At 40.4% G+C, this 22,302-nt stretch overlaps 1 protein-coding gene across 2 annotated transcripts in view; it reads right to left on the reverse strand.

Moving 5' to 3' along the window:
• Window positions 1-22,302, reverse strand: part of KCNAB1 (potassium voltage-gated channel subfamily A regulatory beta subunit 1) — a 525,646-nt gene that overhangs the window by 43,607 nt on the left and 459,737 nt on the right. For both annotated transcript variants that reach the window (XM_075340709.1, XM_075340710.1), the window contains exons 5-8: window positions 19,799-19,843; window positions 17,645-17,689; window positions 11,981-12,024; window positions 10,080-10,166 (exon numbers count right to left, since the gene is read on the reverse strand). In XM_075340709.1, the coding sequence (XP_075196824.1) occupies window positions 10,080-10,166; window positions 11,981-12,024; window positions 17,645-17,689; window positions 19,799-19,843 (221 nt within the window). The remainder of the gene's footprint in view (window positions 1-10,079; window positions 10,167-11,980; window positions 12,025-17,644; window positions 17,690-19,798; window positions 19,844-22,302) is intronic.

The raw sequence follows: 22,302 nt of genomic DNA on the forward strand, positions 1-22,302 counted from the left end.
AATAGACTTCTCCACACCTTTTATCCCTGACTTGTCCAGTGTGTTCATTGGTTTTCATGATGCTGTTTGATCCCTAATAATCTCAACCAAACCACTGAGGTCTTCACAGAGCAGCTATAGTTATACTGAGAATGAATTACAGGTGGACTCAATTTACTAATTAGATGACTTCTGAGCGTGACTCAGGATTTTATTTAGGGGTATCAGACTAAAGGGGGATGAATACAAATTCACATCACAAATTTCAGATTTACTTGCTACTTTGTGTTGGTATATCATAAAAAATATAAAAGACAGTCATGTGAAAAAGTTTGGGCACCCCTATTAATGTTAACCTTTTTTCTTTATAACAATTTGGGTTTTTGCAACAGCTTTTTCAGTTTCATATATCTAATAACTGATGGACTGAGTAATATTTCTGGATTGAAATGAGGTTTATTGTACTAACAGAAAATGTGCAATCCGCATTTAAACAAAATTTGACCGCTGCAAAAGTATGGGCACCCTTATCAATTTCTTGATTTGAACACTCCTAACTACTTTTTACTGACTTACTAAAGCACTAAATTGGTTTTGTAACCTCATTGAGCTTTGAACTTCATAGGCAGGTGTATCCAATCATGAGAAAAGGTATTTAAGGTGGCCACTTGCAAGTTGTTCTCCTATTTGAATCTCCTATGAAGAGTGGCATCATGGGCTCCTCAAAATAACTTTCAAATGATCTGAAAACAAAGATTATTCAACATAGTTGTTCATGGGAAGGTTACAAAAAATTGTCTTAGAGATTTAAACTGTCAGTTTCCACTGTGAGGAACATAGTAAGGAAATGGAAGAACACAGGTACAGTTCTTGTTAAGCCCAGAAGTGGCAGGCCAAGAAAAATATCAGAAAGGCAGAGAAGAAGAATGGTGAGAACAGTCAAGGACAATCCACAGACCACCTCCAAAGACCTGCAGCATCATCTTGCTGCAGATGGTGTCAATGTGCATCGGTCAACAATACAGCGCACGTTGCACAAGGAGAAGCTGTATGGGAGAGTGATGCGAAAGAAGCAGTTTCTGCAAGCACGCCACAAACAGAGTCACCGGAGGTATGCAAAAGCACATTTGGACAAGCCAGTTACATTTTTGAAGAAGGTCCTGTGGACTGATGAAACAAAGATTGAGTTGTTTGGTCATACAAAAAGGAGTTATGCATGGAGGCAAAAAACCACGGCATTCCAAGGAAAGCACTTGCTACCCACAGTAAAATTTGGTGGAGGTTCCATCATGAGTTGGGGCTGTGTGGCCAATGCTGGCACCGGGAATCTTGTTAAAGTTGAGGGTCGCATGGATTCAACTCAGTATCAGCAGATTCTTGACAATAATGTCCAAAAATCAGTGACGAAGTTGAAGTTACGCAGGGGATGGATATTTCAGCAAGACAATGATCCAAAACACCGCTCCAAATCTACACAGGCATTCATGCAGAGGAACAATTACAATGTTCTGGAATGGCCATCCCAGTCCCCAGACCTGAATATTATTGAATATCATTGAAAATCTGTGGGATGATTTGAAGCGGACTGTCCATGCTCGGCGACCATCAAACTTAACTGAACTGGAAGTGTTTTGTAAACAGGAATGGTCAAATATACTTTTATCCAGGAACTCATTAAAAGCTACAGGAAGCAACTAAAGGCTGTTATTTTTGCAAAAGGAAGATCTACAAAATATTAATGTCCCTTTTATGTTGAGGTGCCCATACTTTTGCACCGGTCAAAATTTTGTTTAAATGCGGATTGCACATTTTCTGTTAGTACAATAAACCTCATTTCAATCCAGAAATATTACTCAGTCCATCAGTTATTAGATATATGAAACTGAAATAGCTGTTGCAAAAACCCAAATTGTTATAAAGAAAAAAGGTTAAAATTAATAGGGTGCCCAAACTTTTTTCATATGACTGTACATTTAAGTTTGTGGGTGTATCGTGAAACAAAATAGAAAAGTCCACAGGGTAGGAATACTTTTTGAAGGCACGGTATTTTATTCCTTAAATCCATGTACTGCTTTCCATTTTGATGTTTTCTAAACATTTACCATCTTCTAAATCAATTAAGTGTCTTAATAATGGATTGGAAAGTTGAGAATTGGCAGGATTTGAATTAGCAAGAATAAAGTAATATTTGAAGACATCATCTCCAGGGATGCCAATTGATTTCAGGAGCCTTGCGTAATTGTTCATACAAAATGATCCCAGGCATTTACAGAAATAAGGACCCAAAGAATTACCGTAATCATTCTCGCTCATGGACACAGCCTCTACAGACTTTATTGGGACTCTACTCCAGTGATTCTCACTTCTACTTGAGAAAGCATGACTTGGGAGGAATACTGTATAGAGACTCTGCTCTACTGTATCATTGTATGTCTACGATTTAATACACAGCTATGTCAAGTATTACAGGGCATGGCTTCTGGAGGAATTAACTCTTGTAGTATACAGCTTTAGGAACTTTGTGTTGCTATCCAAGGCTTGCGGCTACCTATGTTTTTTTTATATATATCTTATACATAGAACTTTTTTGTTATGCTGCAGTGACTCAATAAGCAAGGATAAACCTACGGATATGAATATGAAAAAGCGGCTAGATTGTTGGATACACATATCAACAAATAAACAAATGCAGACCAGAAAAATAGCCTTGATAATTTATTCAAGTATCTGTATTGTAATTTCTGAGGCAGATCATATTCTCCTCTCGGGGTTTCAAGAAGATAATGGCAAGTTGAATACTGATTATTAATGTAAAATCTATTCATATATTTATATTATATATTCTACACTAAGAGTAGTTGAAGAAAAAACTCTATTTTGCATTTCAATAAATGAGCACATTTTTCCAGCAAATAAAAACATGATTTTTTCAATCTGAACACACACAAATATACAAAGCATATCAGAGTCTTCTTTAGGGGCTTCTTTAAAAACAAGATTGGAAATGTGCCAACTACAAAAAAGAACAGATCGTGCAACAGGTGCTGCCCACCCCAAGCTCATGTGCAAGAAGGAGCATCTTCATTCATGCAGAAGTCATGTAGATTGGACATCACTTTGCATTGGCTCCTATTCAGTCTCCCAAAGGCCAACCATTGCCGGACCATATTTCTACGCAGCATGGATGAATGGCAACTATATCAAGGCCTTTTATACAATGTTCCATTGTTTAAACATTTATACAAGTAAAAATGGCCATAGTATTTAGAAGTAGTATTGTTATCAATTTGGTTAAACATAATCTGAGATTTTATCTTATGGAATGCACAGTTGTATTGTGGTGATCTATTATTTAGCAGAATTTTCTACATGTTTTAATCCTATAACTATGTATTATAGGAAAGATTATTATGGAGCTTATTGTTCGTAACACAGATGTTCAAGGGTACAAAAGAAGCACTCTGGGAACTATATGTATTGTGTTCTTCATTTTCTATGTACATAAGATAAATAGTAGTGATGTTAATTATCTTCCCAAGTGCTTTGTTAGTGATTTATTAACGCTGTTCCGATCTTCCAATTTTACCATGTGATTCTGATTCTTCAAAGATTCTCATGTGTGGACCCAAAGTCAGTTTTTCTATGTAAGCCCATGAGACTCACACCACTTATAGGAGGAATGCATAAAAAGACTGACTCACATGACACATATGAGCTTATAATTCGGAACAGATCGGAGCTGATTAATTGCATAGATAGAGCTTTGTAATAAATTAGCACTACGAACAAATCTACAGGACAACAGATGTTCCCAGATGTGTTCAAAGAGGTAGTTCACTACAAACCATAGTGGCCACATCGATTTAATGGAGGAAAAGAAGGCTTTTTCTAAATACCTTTTTCCAATTCGCTGTACACTCATCTCCATCATGTGACCCGGGCTGCTGTGACCTCTGATGTCCGGTGATGTCACGTCAACTTCCGGAATTGGAAGTTGACCAGACATCAGAAAGGCGGGACCCAGTGTCTCTGAATGAATGGCTGTGGTTGTAATCTGATCACACGTCACAGCATCTCACATGGTTGCGGTGCCCTGTTAAGCTATGAAGGAGGGAGCGTGCGAGATGCTGGGTTGTGACGTGCAATGATCACGCACTGTGCCTTCAGTAATGTAGCAGAGCTAGAATCGCCATTGGTGTTTTTGGAGTTAATAAAGTGGTGAAAGTGGGTGTTTTTTTGTATTTTATTTCAAATAATTTTTTTTGGTGTTTATTTCTTTTTCCTTCCAGATTAGTAATGGTGGCGCCTCATAGACCCTCCCCATCACTAATCTAGGGCTTAGTGGCAGCTGTGAGCTGTGATTAACCCCTTTTTACTCTGATTGCCACCGCACCAGGGCAATCGGGAAGAGCCTGGTAAAGTGATGGGATTGTTGCATCTAATGTTTGTGGCAATCTTGGGGGGCTGCAGGCTTCTATTTTTAGGCTGGGGGGGCCGAATAACCATGGGTCTCCCCAGCCTGAGAATACCAGCCCCAAGCTGTCGGGGTTTATCGTGGCTGGGTATCAAAATTGGGGGGACTGCACACTGTTTTTCTTTTAAATTATTTATTTAAATAATTAAAAAGAAAAGAAAACCCGTATGCAGTTCCACTTATTTTGATACACAGCAAAGATAAGCGCATTGCTGGGGGTTGCAGCCTGTAGCCGTATTCTTTATCTGTGCTAGGTATCATAATATGGTGAGACTCAATCTCATTGTTTATTTATTTTTACTGTACGATATAGACCCGCAGACCAGGTCTGTGATTAAAAGCATCAGACACAATGTCATTCAAGGTGGGTGTACATCTGACTCCAACCAATCACAAACACCGAAAATATGCAGTGAAGGTAATGAACAGCCCCAAAAGTTAATGAGAGGCTGTGGAAGCAGGTACAGTCACACCAGAGCTTCAGTAAGTATAGCCAGCTTGCTTTCTTATTTTTTTCTTTATTTTTTTTGCTGTTTTTTTTTATTATCCAAGTGCCAAATCCGGATCAATTCCCTGAGAATTCCGGGCTCGGCACTCGGGTACCTTTGAACCCGCTCAGGTCTGGACTTTTACAGTCTTGGTCCGCCCATCACCAATCATAAACCATGTCTATCCAACTGTCATATACTCCAATCAATGTCCTGTCTAGCAGAATTAACTTCTTGTGGCTAAGACTATGCAGACACTGCATTTTTTATGCATTTTTGGGTGAAGTTTTGTCACAAGACTGCATTCCTATCCATATTCCAGCAAAGTCAAAAAGAATTCTGACGTTTTGTGCACATTGCTTATTTTTCCCTTACAGATTTGGTGCAGAAGATAAACTTCAGCATGTCAATTGTTTCAGCATTTTTACCCGTATTTTTCCACCCCCCAAATGCCTGACAGACACATGGAACAAACGCATGCAAAATACGTATCAAAAACACACCGAAAATGCAGCAAAATTCACATTTTTTCTCCCAGGAGATACAGATTCGGTGCAGACATTTCTGCAACCAAATACTCAGTGTGTGCACATAACATAATTCACCATATGGGAAAACAACTTAAATGGAACTTATTATGCTCCCGAATGCTAATAACCTGCAGATTTGGGCATATTAAAAGTATTCTAAAGCTTCCTGGCCCCTGCACTGAAAGCCAGGTTATTGGGAAGAAATTAACTTTATTCCTTCCCAGCATCCTCAGGCTTTCAGTCATAAATGTGTGCTGGGCCGACTTCAGTGACTGCTCAGTAAGCCATGCGTGTAAGCACACACTGACATATTGATTGACAGTCGGCTCTGCAGTAAGCTACAGAGGTAGCTCAGTCAGTGTACCAGGGTGTGCTTACAGGTACATGAGCAATTACTAAACCCAGATTGGCACACCTCTACAACTGAAAGCCGGAGGCTGATGGGAAGGAAAAAAGATAATTTCCTCCTTTTTAGCCAGGCTTTCAGTGCGGCAGTTGGGCAGTTTTACAACACTACTAACCTGCAGTTTAACCGCATATCTGCAGGCATGACATCACATGATACAAAATAAAGCTCTTAATACAGATTTGGCACTTATATACAACTCTAGTTAGTGGCAGCAAGTACAGGTCCACTATGTCTGTGCAATATTAGCTCTAAAAACTGTGTTTAAGTATGATATTGATGACCTGACACTTCCACCCATCAGCTGTCAATGGCGGCCAGATGTCAACAGTTACAGAGCTGAACAGCATAGCTCCGTCACTTATTTAGTGGCCACTGCTGGGTACTGGAGGTCAGCTTTTATTCTGAGAATACCTGTATGGTGGAGTACCAGTTGTTAGACCCCACCAATTTAATATTGATGACCTATACATTGGACAGGTCATCAATATCATGGTAGAAAAAAACCTGCTTTTATTATTAAACTGTAACTTTATACAGCAATTTACATTAAGGTTTTTCCAAAATTACTATGTTTCAGTTCTGAAAAAAAATCATAGCCTGCATTTTTACAGTCCACCGAAAGGACAACGGTTGGATGATTTGTGATCCTTCACATGTTCCTGTGAATTCTAACCCTCCTAAGTTGAGCTATGACCCCCATTTCATGATATTTTCACTCCTAATATATGGTTATACAGCTACAGTATTAGGGAAAGGTCTCTACATAGTGACCAGAGCTGTGTTCTTCTAGTTACGTTCACTTTTTTCATTTGATCACAGCCATAGCTGAAAACAGCTGATAGGTCATCAATATCGAAAGCCTGGAAAACACTTAAATATGTTTTGTATGATATATTTATTTATAGAATATATAGCAGGGCTTAGGGATAGAGGTTGTTTATGGATTTATGAAATATAATAGGCTCATTTATCTGAACTGTCAAACAGAGAAACTAACCTTACCACTCGTAGCAATCAAATAGGTCTAGAAATGAGAGCTGAGCCCTAATTGTTTGTGGAGGTCTGTTTTTTCTGTCAGACAGCTTTTAGAAAAGAGACCATTAGTCTATCTATTTTAATACATTTAACAGACTTAAAGGAGTTTTACCACTAAATACATTAATCGCCTATTCACAAGTTATAGGTGATAAATGTACAGTGCCTTGCAAAAGTATTCGGCCCCCTTGAATTTTTCAACCTTTTCCTACATTTCAAACTTCAAACATAAAGATAAAAATGTTAATGTTATGGTGAAGAATCAACAAGTGGGACACAATTGTGAAGTTGAACAAAATGTATTGCTTATTTTAATTTTTTTTTAAAAATAACTGAAAATTGTGGAGTGCAATATTATTCGGCCCCTTTACTTTCAGTGCAGCAAACTCACTCCAGAAGTTCATTGAGGATCTCTGAATGATCCAATGTTGTCCTAAATGACTGATGATGATAAATATAAGCCCCTGTGTGTAATCAAGTCTCCGTATAAATGCACCTGCTCTGTGATAGTCTCAGTGTTCTGTTTAAAGCACAAAGAGCATCATGCAGACCAAGGAACACAACAGGCAGGTCCGTGATACTGTTGTGGAGAAGTTTAAAGCTGGATTTGGTTACAAAAAGATTTCCAAAACTTTAAACATCCCAAGGAGCATCTTGCAAGCGATTATATTGAAATGGAAGGAGTATCATACCACTGCAAATCTACCAAGACCCGGCCGTCCATCCAAACTTTCATCTGAAACAAGGAGAAGACTGATCAGAGATGCAGCCAAGAGGCCCATGATCACTCTGGATGAACTGCAGAGATCTACTGCTGAGGTGGGAGAGTCTGTCCATAGGACAACAATCAGTCATACACTGCACAAATCTGGCCTTAATGGAAGAGTGGCAAGGAGAAAGCTATTTCTCAAAGATATCCATAAAAAGTGTTGTTTAAAGTTTGCCACAAGCCACCTGGGAGACACACCAAACATGTGTAAGAAGTTGCTCTGGTCAGATGAAACAAAAATCGAACTAATTGGGCACAATGCCAAATGATATGTTTGGCGTAAAAGCGACACAGCTCATCACCCTGAACACACCATCCCCACTGTCAAACATGGTGGTGGCAGCATCATGGTTTGGCCCTGCTTTTCTTCAGCAGGGACAGGGAAGATGGTTAAAATTGATGGGAAGATGGATGGAGCCAAAAACAGGACCATTCTTGAAGAAAACCTGTTAGAGTCTGCAAAAGACCTGAGACTGGGACGGAGATTTGTCTTCCAGCAAGACAATGATCCCAAACATAAAGCAAAATCTACAATGGAATGGTTCACAAATAAAAGTATACAGGTGTTAGAACGGCCAAGTAAAGGTCCAGACCTAAATCCAATCGAGAACCTGTGGAAAGAGCTGAAAACTGCTGTTCACAAACGCTCTCCATCCAACCTCACTCAACTCGAGCTGTTTGCAAAGGAAGAATGGGCAAGAATTTCAGTCTCTCGATGTGCAAAACTGATAGACACATACCGCAAGCGACTTAAGGGTGCTTTACACGTTGCGACGTCGCTAACGAAATATCATCGGGGTCACGTTGTTAGTAACGCACATCCGGCGCCGTTAGCGACATCGCAGCGTGTGACACCAAGGAGCGACGATCAACGAGCGCAAAAACGTGAAAAATCGTTGCTTGTTGACACGTCGCTCCTTTTCCAAATATCGTTGCTGCTGCAGGTACGATGTTGTTCGTCGTTCCTACGGCAGCACACATCGCTATGTGTGACACCGCAGGAACGAAGAACATCTCCTTACCTGCGTCCACTGGCAATGAGGAAGGAAGGAGGTGGGTGGCATGTTCCGGCCGCTCATCTCCGCCCCTCCTCTGCTATTGGATGGCTGCCGTGTTATGTCGCTGTGACGCCGCATGAACCGCCCCCTTAGAAAGGAGGTGGATTGCTGGCCAGAGCGACGTCGCAGCAAAGGTAAGTCTGTGTGACGGGTGTTAGCGATGTTGTGCGCCACGGGCAACGATTTGCTCGTGACGCACAACTGACGGGGGCAGGTATGCTCGCTAGCGATATCGGTACCGATATCGCAGCGTGTAAAGTACCCTTTACAGCTGTAATTGCAGCAAAAGGTGGCGCTACAAAGTATTAACTTAAAGGGGACGAATAATATTGTACGCCCCACTTTTCAGTTATTTTTTTTTTTTTAAAGTTTAAAAATAAGCAATACATTTCGTTCGGCTTCACAATTGTGTCCCACTTGTTGATTCTTCACCATAACATTAAAATTTTTATCTTTATGTTTGAAGCCTAAAATGTGGGAAAAGGTTGAAAAATTCAAGGGAGCCGAATACTTTCGCAAGGCACTGTATGTGTTTACATGGGGCCGATATGGTGGTCCCCAAAACTCGGTTCATGACTGCAGTACATTCATCTCAAAAATGAAATAATGATGAAACATATGACATGCAACTGCATTGAAAGTCTATGGGACTGACGGAAATGAGAAGGTGGATCTGCGGCAATTGCTGTTTAATAAGTGATTGTCTTTATGGGTAATTCACTTTAAAATATAAAATTCAAGGCAGTTTTGTTAATATTTTTTTCTATATGCTAAGTAATGCCTCCATTGGATGTCATGCGGCTTTGTGGCAGGCGTGTTGTAATCAAAGCCATTTTTATCCAGACGTGGGCCTTATAAATTATAATTATAAAATATAATTAACCCAACTTAATCACTCTTTTCTTCAGTACAGCAGTGTTATATAACAGAATATGAGTAAATAAACAGTCATTTGTGTGACTAATATCCAGCTCTTTCTGATTAGTATCCATGCTGCTTTGTAAAGGATGGCAGAGTGGGTGACAGCAGAGAACCTTAGATTTTAATATTGTGCGCCTCACAAAAGCATGGACATTATAATATTTTGTAGATAAGAAAAGCTAGCGAGGTCACCGCTGAATTAAACTTCCTATGAAGAATATACAGAGATGGCGATCTCCTGACACTTCCGCCTCTCCACACTGCTGTTATTAGGTTTCATAAATGGGAAAATCAGACAGGTTCTGAGATAATGTAATGTGCCCATGCTGCCCATCTCGTATCCTTTATACAGAGTTTAATGTTCCAGCATCAGGTGATGGGAGCCTGTAAATCTGAATCAGTCATCCCGCACTAACCTTCCATGGGGGTATTATTATCCGGCCGGTTTGCAAACACCACATCCACATATTCCAATTGCATCCTCTGGAGAGAGCCCTTTAATCCTACAAGCAGAACAAAGGTGAAACCGTATGTTTAGAGAGAAGCTTAAATAAGGTACTTACCCGATCTTTTAGAAAATCAGTTCATCTGTCCTGAGATGCTCTCTCTGAGGCATATTTAACATATGGCACAAAGACGCGCAAAGTGGATACATCAATTCAGCTAAAGAAAATAACATTTCTTATTTGCATCTCCACTTTTAATTACTTCTAGAAATATTTTTCACTTTTTTATTCTCCGATTTTTAATCAGATGAGGTCAGTGTTTAAGTAAAAGAAGCAAAATAAATAATAGCAGTTCAGTTCCCTAAAGTAAAAGGCTACCTGTTGAAAAAAATATCTTTTCTAATATAGCCACTGTTTTAATTTAAAAGGGGTTGTCCACTAATAGGTCAACCCCTTCTGATTCCACACTTTTTCCCCAAGGTAAAATAAAAAAGTCTATACTCCACGGTCCACGGTTGGCACAGTTATAGCATTGCCAGATCTAGTGATGCCAGGGCTCGTGTGACGTCACAACATCACAGCGTCCAATCAATGCCGGCTTCTGTCTCCCTGCCTTCGGACACAGGAGCAATCAATGGCAGCCGAAGAGTTCACTTCCTGTTGATTAACTCGTTTGTCTGATGGCAGGGAGACAGAAGCCAATACTGATTATACACAGGGCTCGCATGATGTCACGTGAGCCCTAGGAATGTGAGCCCCGGCACCGTTAGAACCACGCTGGCAGCGGATATTAGTTTAGGCTTTTTTATTTCAGCTGGGGGAAATATGTGGAATCAGTAGGGGTGTCCTAGTAGTGAACAACCCCTTTAAAGGCATTGCCACTATATTTACACTCATCTCGTGAAGACCCAACCCAGAGGTTTTAGTATTTCCTGTCACAATCGATATATTCCTCAAGGCCCCCCTCTTACAGAGGTGTCAATGTTTGGTAGATCTTTTGTGACATCACATATTCTGGGACGTGGATTTACCAGAGGAGAACCATGGTGCATGCAGCTGAGGAGAAATCAGGATTCCTCTGCACATATTCATGTAGATGCCAGATGCATGGCCAGAAGTAGACCTCTTAAATAGAATACTGGGAGCATCTGCAGTGCAGTGGGTTTTTAACTGCATAAATACTTTTAAAAAAATCCATATTGGTCATGGAAAACCCCTTTAAAACCACCATTCCAGCTTATTTTTTATTTTACAGCTGGAGTGATGCTCTAGTCCCCTGACCCCTGCATTATATACACCTTACGGCGTCTTCCTCCATTTTGTGATCTGCAGGCTGTTCCAGTGTTTCATGGAGCACGTCGGAGGTCACAACTCAACTCATTCTGGGTTTCATAGACTTGTATAGAATGCATGTGAGGTAAATTCTGGAGAGATAGACATTACGGACACAAAATAGTGCCGCAGGAACAGAGCGGCACTGAAAAAAGATGAAAACGCCAGAGGGTGAGTAAAAGATTAGGGGCAGGGGACTTAAATTTAAAGCACCACTCCAGGGTTGAAAAAAAACCCGCAGGAGTGGTGCGTTAAGCTTTTTTTTTTAATTCTTTTAATAATTGTTCATCAGAACTGTGCTTCTTATTGGTGCTGCCGTATTTTTATTTTTTCCAAAACTGGTTGAAAAGCTTACTTGTTCATTAGCAAAAAACACTTTTTGAAAAAACTAACTTTTATTTTATGAATTATTGTATAATAGTTAGAAAATATACAAAATATTACAGATATTATTTATAACTCAAATAATATTTTCAATTCATTACTTTAGCCCAGACTATATCATTAAACTTACAAAAAAATATATATAATACAGATACCTTCAATAATGTGTTTCCTTGACAGACCTCTCTCGGTTTCTGCTCTAGAAACAAAGATTGATATGAAGCAAAAGTAAAATTTTATTCCTAAAATTAAAGTGTACAGAATGCCAAATTTTACCCTTCCTATTATTTTATTATAGCAATGATGAAAACATATAAAAGTTTCTAAATATAATGAATTAAAAAGTAACAGGGCAAGTAATTTCCATTCCATGCAATTTGCACTCAAGTAATCATGAGATCTCACGTGACATTGTTATGATACACAGGCCCCAAGACCAATTAGCGCCTGGCATCTGTCTCTCCGCCTTCGGACACTTGAGCAGGATGTGACTGCTGCTCTGACTTCCTTCTCAAATGTCCAAAGGTGGGGTGATGGAAGCCAGCGCTGATTGGCCGAAGAAGTTGCGTGTCATAACAATGTCACTTGGGCCCTGGAAAAGTGGATTTAGACATCACTGGAACTGCGGCAGCATTGGAGGTGAGTATGGGTTTATTTATTTTAACAGGGGCAAATAAGGGGAATAAGTAGTGGTTGTTCAAGTAGTGGACAACCCCTTTAAGAGATTGATCTTGTCAGTGATCACAAGATCATGCTGTATAGGGCAGAGCACAATGAATAGACATTGATACAAAGAGATCAGTTAAAAGCTGTGCCAGTCACAAGATGGCGGTGCAAATGAGAAGAAAAATGGTTAAAAAAACCAGATATTTGGATAGATACACATTTTTTAAGCAGTCACTGTATATATACTGTGGGGGAAAAAAGTATTTAGTCAACCTCCAATTGTGCAAGTTCTCCCACTTAAAAATATGAGCGAGGCCTCTAATTGACTTCATACGTACACCACAACTACTAGAGACTAAATGAGAAAACAAATCCAGAAAATCACCTTGTCTGATTTGGCAAGATTTTTTTTGAAAATGATGGCGGAAAATAAGTATTTAGTCATCTTAAAAACATGCAAGATTTCTGGCTCTCACAGACCTGTAACTTCTTCTTTAAGAGGCTCCTCTGTCCTCCACTCATTACCTGTAGTAATGGCACCTCTTTGAACTTGTTATCAGTATAAAAGACACCTGTCCACAGTCTCAAGCAGTCACACTCCAAACTCCACTAAGGTGAAAACCAAAGAGCTGTCGAAAGACACCAGAAACAAAATTGCAGCCCTGCCCATGCTGGGAAAAAACTGAATCTGCAATAGCTTGGTGTGATGAAATCAACTGTGAAGCAATAATAATCTCCCTAGATCTGGGGCTCCACGCAACATCTCACCCTTTAAGGTCTAAATGATCACAAGAACGATGAGCAAAAATCCGAGCACCGCATGACAGGACCTAATGAATGACCTGCATAGAGCTGGGACCACCGGAACAAAGGCTACCATCAGTAACACACTACACCACCAGGGACTCAGATCCTGCAGTGTCAGATGTGTTCCCCTGCTTTAGGCCCCTTTCACATGTCAGTGATTCTGGTACGTTTGTGCTTTTTTTTAAATGTACCAGAATCACTGACATACGCAGACCCATTATAATCAATGGGTCTGCTCACACATCAGTGATTTTTCACTGCACGTGTCTCCGTGCAGCGTACCCGCGTGTGCGTGATTGCCGCACGGAGACATGTCCATTTTTTCTGGCATCACTGATGTCCCACGGACCACGCAGTGGTGTGGTCCGTGAAACACGTGCCAGAAAAGAACGTGCTTCTAAAATAAAAACATTTTAACTCACCCGGCTTCAGCCACGCTCTCTGCAGCCTGTTCTCCCTGCTGCTTCTGAGCCGGCTGATTACTGTCACGCATATTCATGATGCACGACACAGCCGACCCGGAAGCAGCTGCTGCGGGGGTCAGCACCGGTCGGATGCTGCACTACGGGAGCGATCAGGACCATGGAGAGCGGGAGCGCGCACAGGTGAGTTAATCTCTAAGTGCAATCACGGGCCACGGAGAACGGAGCCCGGATTGCACTTAGACAATCCACGTGTGCCGTGATTCACGGCACACGGAGGGACATGTGCGTGTTTTCCACGCCAGTGAAAAACATCAGTGTTTTTCACTGACGTGTGAAACGGGCCTAAGACAGTAACATTTCCGGGCCCGACTGAAGTTTGCTAGAGATTATTTGGATTATCCGAAGAGTATTGGGAGAATGTCATATGGTCTGATGAAACCCAAGTAGAACTGTTTGGTAGAAACACAATTCATCATGTTTGGAGGAGACAGAATGCTGAGTTGCATCCAAAGAACACCATATCTACTGTGAAGCATGGGGGTGGCAACATCATGCTTTGGGGCTGTTTCTCTGCAAAGAGACCAGGATGACTGATTCATGTACAGCAAGGAATGAATGGGGCCATGTATCATGAGATTTTAAGTGCAAATCTCCTTCTACCAGCAAGGGCATAGAAGAAGAAATGTAGCCGGGTCTTTCAGCATGATAATGATCCCAAGCACACGGCCAGGGCAATGAAGGACTGGCTTCGTAAGAAGCATATGAAGGTCCTGGAGTGGCCTAGCCAGTCTCCAAATCTTAAGCCCATAGAAAACCTTTGGAGGGAGTTGAAAGTCTGTGTTGCCCAGCGACAGGCCCAAAACATCACTGCTCTAGAGGAGATCTGCATGGAGGAATGGGCCAACATACCCCCAACACTGTGTACCAACCTTGTGAAGACTTACAGAAAACGTTTGACCTCCGTCATTGCCAAAAAAGGATATATAACAAAATATTGAGATGAACGTTTGTTTTTGACTAAATACTTATTTTCCACCATAATTTGCAAAGAAAATCTTGCCAAATCAGACAAGGTGATTTTCTGGATTTGTTTTTTCATTTCGTCTCTCATAGTTGTGGTCTACCTATGACGCCAGTTACAGGCCTCTCTCACCTTTTTAACTGGGAGAACTTGCACAACAATTGGTGATTGACTAAATACTTTCTTTCTCCACTTTATGTATATGTATATATATATGTGAGCAAGGATGGTTGACCTTAGAGAGATCAACATCCACCACTGCGGAGACACCATCACGTGTTTCTCAACGCAGTGATTCTAGAGCAATGCCCCCTGGGAAATATTCAAAGCAAGAAGGCCTGCGGAGACACCATCACATGTTTCTCAACGCTGGCAGGAAACTAGCCAGGTCTTTCACCGGGAAGGAACAACCACGGGAAGGGCAGTCTCCAGTCAAGGAGACCACCTATGCCAAACATGGTATCCATCCACAGACAGCCATTTCGGGGTATTTGCCCCTCATCAGTGTGGAGTAGGAATCTGGCTAGTGGAACATTGCCTAGTAAAAGAGTATGTGAGCAAGGATGGTTGACCTTAGGGAGATCAACATCCACCACTGCGGAGACACCATCACGTGTTTCTCAACGCAGTGATTCTAGAGCAATGCCCCCTGGGAAATATTCAAAGCAAGAAGGCCTGCGGAGACACCATCACATGTTTCTCAACGACAATGTCCCACTAGTCAGATTCCTACTCCACACTGATGAGGGGCAAATACCCCGAAACGGCTGTCTGTGGATGGATACCATGTTTGGCATAGGTGGTCTCCTTGACTGGAGACTGCCCTTCCCGTGGTTGTTCCTTCCCGGTGAAAGACCTGGCTAGTTTCCTGCCAGCGTTGAGAAACATGTGATGGTGTCTCCGCAGACCTTCTTGCTTTGAATATTTCCCAGGGGGCATTGCTCTAGAATCACTGCGTTGAGAAACACGTGATGGTGTCTCCGCAGTGGTGGATGTTGATCTCCCTAAGGTCAACCATCCTTGCTCACATAGTCTTTTACTAGGCAATGTCCCACTAGCCAGATTCTTACTCCACACTGATGAGGGGCAAATACCCCGAAACGGCTGTCTGTGGATGGATACCATGTTTGGCATAGGTGGTCTCCTTAACTGGAGACTGCCCTTCCCGTGGTTGTTCCTTCCTGGTGAAAGACCTGGCTAGTTTCCTGCCAGCGTTAAGAAACATGTGATGGTGTCTCCGCAGGCCTTCTTGCTTTATGTATATATATATATATATATATATATATATATATATATATATATAGACACACATATACAGTATATATAACAAAAACATATAGATAAATACATTATTTCATGGTTAATAAAAACAATACATTTGGCCTTCTAAAACTTGTGATATGCTGATCAATGTCTTATTCAATGTTTTATAGTTCAAACACATGAAAAATTCCATATTGTCTTATGTAACATATCTGCACTTGTATTAGTCCAAAATAACACTTGAAACAGATAATGTCGCAGGGGGCTCACATAGCTTAATGAAACTGTGCACTAAGTACCTTAGTTGTATAAGTTTAGTCTATATGGGTACGTGCACTTGTTATGTATTTGCAGAAGATTTTTCTGCAGCAAAAAACAGTGTTATGCCATGTGCGCACTAGAAAATGACTTTTTTTTTAAGGAAAATCTGGACCCTGTGAAAGAATCCTGCACCTGCGCACCAAAACCACAATGAAATCCGCATGCGGTTTTGCCACGTATTGGTGCAGTTTTGGTGCAGATTTGGTGTGAAAATTCTGCGGTTTTTCCGCAGGTTGGTCCCTGCGGGTTTTTGCCATTAATTAATGGCAAAACCACAGGGACCTGCAGAAAAGAAGTGACATGCACATTAATTCCGCAGCGGAAATTCTGCCGGTAAATCCGCAGGTATAAAAAAACGCAGTGTGCGCACAGCATTTTTTTATACCCATAGGTTTTGCTGGGGAATGACTGCAGCAATTTTAGACACATTTTCTGCATCAAATCCGTGGCAAATCCGCAGTAAATCTGCAGAGTGCACACAGGGCCTTAGCAGGAAAAATGATGTGAAAAATACGCTTATTTTTTTACACCTTTTTGGGTGCATTTTTTGCTTACGTTGCTTTACCTTTCATTTATATGGGTGAAAATCACTGCAAAAACACTGAAAGAACTGATATGCTCCAGATGAGAAAAAAATGCTTTGATGGTTCAAATCCCCAAGGACAAACTAAGCAGCATAAGATTTCAGAAATCTCATTTACTTTGCTAATATTGTACACCACTGCATTTTTTTACCCTGGCAAAAATGCAGCATATGAAGCCCTATAGAATATGAGGTTTAAAATTCATATATTCAGTGTGCACATACTGCACTCAGTGAGCGATTACATTTGTTTGTCAGTGTAATGTAGTCATAGCAGTTTGCACTTGTAGATTTATTTGATTTTCCTAAGAGGTGCTTTTCAATTTTGTTTTTTACTGTTTTGCAAGAGAGTACATATTATCTAACAAAAAGTACTAATTCTTAGAGATCCAGCTCGTTAATCATCAGCAGAGCAAAGTCTAGAAATAGTTTCCTATGGTAGGAGACCACCTAAAAGTACCACCTCTTGAAAAGTTTCATGGCTGAGATACAAGTAGTAAGAGGTCTTCTTCACATGGAGGCCATCTATATGTGGCATTGGTTAGACAGTCTTCTACCTTCTGGAGGGGATCCATTGTGTAAATGATATATCTTGTTTTTAAAGTAGAAAGAACTCAGGAAGGGAAAATAAGGAGTCAAATCTCAAATTTAACCATACTGTGTAATATGCATCTTGTAATATTAAGCAATTATAGCATTATTTTATTACCACAAGGAATTTGACTGAACTTACTTTCCACCCCAGTATAATTTAGTTGTAATCACCAAACTTGATCTCCTGTAGATAAAGAAAAAATATTACAGTTATGAAAGAGATATGTGATAAAAATTAATGTTTCTAATATTGTCTTGAAAATTATTCCACATTAGTTCCTTTACAGAATTGCATTGTTAGCAAAGCTACAGCACAAACAGGAGAACCCCACCAGTAATATCACAAAGTATGAAAGAAAACAGCATCCCCTATAAGCAGAGGTCTGACTTTAGTTGGTGCAAGGGGTACAGTTGGCCATAGAAAGTCTTGGGAAGCCCAAAAAGTCCTTCGGGCCCATATGAGAAGACCTTTACTATTAAAGAACAATGATAGTTGGATCCTTGTTTGAGGTTCTGCATTAGTCTCCTGCATCTTCAAGTTGTGTCACTGTCTAGAAGCTCTATACAGCACCACAAGTGCCTATAGGACTCTGTGTGGCATCATATAGGGTCTGTGAAAGCAGTTTTTGGATGCACACTATCTGGTTTTCACAAAGTTTGCCACGTCAGTGTTTTTACGTCTTTTAGTCAGATGTTTCTATGGTTAATGATTTACTAACGTACAATTATTATAAAAGTCTTTAAACGTCTATTGACAAATGCATGACATTTATGCAAAAAAAAAAATATTTATGGTGTTGACCCTTATTTTTCAAGTTTTCTGCAATTCGTCCTGACATGCTGCATATCAGCTTCTGGGTCAAATTAGGCTGACAACCCATTCTTGCCTAATCAGTACTTGGAGTTTATCACAATTTGTGCTTTGTTTATCCTCCCACTTTTTGAGGATTGACCACAGATTCTCAAATGTATTGAGAACTTAGGAGTTTCCTGGCCATGGATCCAAAATTAAATTGTTTTATTCACAGAGCCACTAATTTAATTATCACTTTTGTCTTGTGACATGGTCACTCTCATGCTGCAAAATGCATTGTTCATCATCACCAAGTTGCTCCTGGATCATTGGGAGATGTTGCTGCTGGAGGATGTTTAGATACCAATGTTTATTGTTCTTAGGCACAATTGTAAGTGACACCATTTCCCTGGCTGAATAGCAACCACACACATGAATGGTCTCAGGATGTTTTACTGGTGGCATGACACAGGACTCATGGTAGTGCTCATCTTTTCTTCTCTGGACAATAATTTTTCCATATATCCCAAATGTCTGAAATGGGGTTCATCAGAGAAAATAACTTTACCCCAGTCCTCTGCAGCCCTGTACTTCCTGTAGAATGTCATTTTGTCCTTGATGTTTTCTTATTTGCTGCTTAACCTAAAACTTGGCCAGACTCCAAAAGCACTTGCTTCACTGTGTTTGGAGATGCACTGATACCTGCCTGCTTCCATTTCTGAGCAACCTCTGCACTGGAGCTGAGCTGATTCTGTAGCTGACTTCTCTTTAGAAAACCTTGTTGCACTTTCTGGATTTTCATGGCTACTCTGAAGTCTTATTCAAAGCATCTGAATCATTCTTTGAATTTTTTTTTGTGATTAGTTTTTATGGCAAGGAATTACTTTCCATTTTTTTTTACAATTCATCTAATCCCTCTTTATAACAATCTACAGATAACGCAAATTGGCACTATAAAAACTGAAGCGGCATACTTTGTGAAAACCAAAGTTTGTGTCATTCTCAAAACTTTTGACCAAGGCTGTATTTGGTATTATTGCTTACGCAGTGTGGATGTCAGCAGTCTGTGTCTATGATAAGCGATTTTTTTTCCTTTTGCTATACTTATTAAATATTTAATGAATGAACACTGTTTATTTCCTCTAAAGATAAAAGCATCAGAATTTTTATTTTTTTTGTAGCATCGCTGCACCAGATACAGAACTTGCAAGCATTAAATATACTTAATTAAAATATTCATGCCATCTGCTTAACATGTTAGATTAAAATGAAATTATCCTATATTCTTTTAAAGTACATTTTCTAAAACGCGCAGATCTCGTTCACTTCTGGACACTGGTTCTTTATGAAGTAATACTGAAGCAAATAACGTAAAACTTGCAAAACTCTATGAAATTTTTATGGAACGCAAATCTCGATAGGCAAACCCTCCAGTTACAATGTTCAAAGTACCCATCATCTATGCAGTAGGGAGTGAGGGGGAATTTCAGGTAAACTCACCTCCAGTTCTTCTTCCTAATGATATTTCCCAAGATCACTTCTGCCCTAGGAAAGACAGAAAGAGTAGAGAAAGTTTTTGCAAGGTAAGCGTAAAGCTGGAATACATCAAAGCAAGGAAAAACATTCTTGCTGCACTATTCATAGAGTTTTAGCTATACCTGACCTGCAGGAGCACATGACTTATATACAAAGAGAAGTGAACTGACATGTATAGTATGCTTTCCTGGAAACAGAAATGCAGACGTACTTATTCACCAGAGACATGATTACACTGCTGAATATACAGCTCTACACATGTATGATACTACTGAGTATCCGGTGATCAAACACACTCGTAAGAAAACGGATGTTCCAGCCAAAAATGATACAGCACAGACAGACAATGCCATATCATAAAATACTGACATTTTTTACAAGCAAAACACTCATTAAAGACTTTATAGAGAAAAACAGGTAAGTGCCTGTATGTAGATTATTTATTAACCTGTACCGGTATTTCACCAATTCAGGTAATACAAAGTATGGAATAAAAGAGACATATTGAAGGAGCGGGCAGTGTTTCTATATAATAGGTTAGGTTACGTATACACTAGTGCATGCAGTGCCATCGCTCTGTTCCATTAAAGAGACAGAAAAATAGAACTGCTGCAGGAAACCGATCAATCTCATGACAGATGGAAAGGTCGGTAGACAGTCTCCATTAACTATCGTGGTGTCTTTTTGGTTTCTGTTTGGATGGCCTTCATTTTAATGGAATAAATGGCAGTTTTCTGCATTTTTTACAGTAAATATGATGAAACTGCAATGGTTTGAATCTAGTCTCAACTATGTTATTACTCATTCGTGTCCCAGGTCTCACAGTGTGCAGGGTGAGCTGGGAGTGGCTGCTGCTCAAAGCCTATGGAGCCTCGTTCTGTTGCGGTAATCAAAGAATACCATGGGAATTACTGGACTATGTCAGAGCCTGGAACATTACTTTCTAATAAAATAGTGTACAATTTACAGTATCTTGTTTTTATCTTTCTTTTTATGTCTTTCAGGTGTCTTTCAGGTTTCAACTTCTAGACAACGTTGGAATCCCTAGACTACGGTGGACCTGCATCATTTTTTTTTAAATAAAATGGTGCACCAGGGAAAGTGTGGGGGAGTGTTTTTTCAAATAAAGTATTTTTGCGTGTGTATTTTTTTCCTTTCACTTACTTGGTTAGTAATGGGGTTGTCTGACAGACGCCTCTCCATTACTAAAACCAGGGCTTGATGCCAGGTGTCACTACACAGCTGACATTAACCCCAAAAACCAGTACCCTGACTGTCACCACACCAACGCGATAGTGAACAGCCGAGGCATAGTGCCAGAATTGGCGCATCTATTGTGATCCGCCAATTCTGGGGTGACCGCAGGCTGCTATTTTTAGGCTGGGAAAGGACCAAAAACCATAGACCTTCCCAGCCTGATAATATCAGTCCGTCAGTAGTCAGCTTTACCTTTGCTGGTTAGCATAAATAGGGGGACCCCATGTTGCTTTTTCATTTCTCTTTATCAATTTAATAATAAAAAGCCACACAGGGTGCAATTTTACTATATGTCGGGGTGTTGTGCAATTATATGTCTAGATATCTGTCTTTCTATATGTCTGTCTATATGTATGTCTGTCTATATCTATCTAGATCTATCTATCTATGTCTATTACCTATCTCTATAGCATTTACTGGTGTCCCAAAAATACTAGAAAAGGTGAAAAACATGGCAAAAACACTTCCAAGAATTCAAATGATCGGAGTAGGCTCATTGCAGACATGGATGCAGCAAATCTTGTACCCAAGGGCAGCAGGATTGTGAATACAGTTTTCGCTTTTATTGAAACTTGCTACTAGAGTTGAGCGCGGTTCGTGGTTCGTGGTTCTCCAGTTCTAGGCTCGAGTGATTTTGGGGCCTGTTCTAGATCGAACTAGAACTCGAGCTTTTCGCAAAAGCTCGATAGTTCTAGAAACGTTCGAGAACGGTTCTAGCAGCAAAAAACCAGCAAATTCCTAGCTGGCTTTCCGCTGTAATAGTGTAAGTCACTCTGTGACTCACACTATTATGACATTTCAGTGTATAGTGTGCGTGAACAGCGCCTTCAGATCACTCCTGTTTGTATAATGGCGATCGCCATTTTTTTTTTTTTTTTCCTTGTCTTCCTTCCCTAAGCGCGCGCGTCTTGTGGGGCGGGCCAGCATGTCAGCCAATCCCAGACACACACACAGCTAATTGGACTTTTAGCCAGAGAAGCAACGGCATGTGTGATAGGATGTCCATGTCACATGTCCCTGCATTATAAAACCGGACATTTTCCTCCAGCACGCCATTATCTCTTCTGCGTCTTTGGTGTCAGACATCACTGGGGCAGCTCCGTCCTGAGTCCTATCGCCGATATTGGATACGCTGGACAGCATAGGGATAGCACTATCTATCAGTCCTTTTAAGGGCTCGTACGGGCAGGGTCAGAGTTAAGGTGACAGGT

Source organism: Anomaloglossus baeobatrachus, chromosome 3 (genome assembly GCF_048569485.1).
Source record: "Anomaloglossus baeobatrachus isolate aAnoBae1 chromosome 3, aAnoBae1.hap1, whole genome shotgun sequence".
NCBI classification, from domain to species: domain Eukaryota; kingdom Metazoa; phylum Chordata; class Amphibia; order Anura; family Aromobatidae; genus Anomaloglossus; species Anomaloglossus baeobatrachus.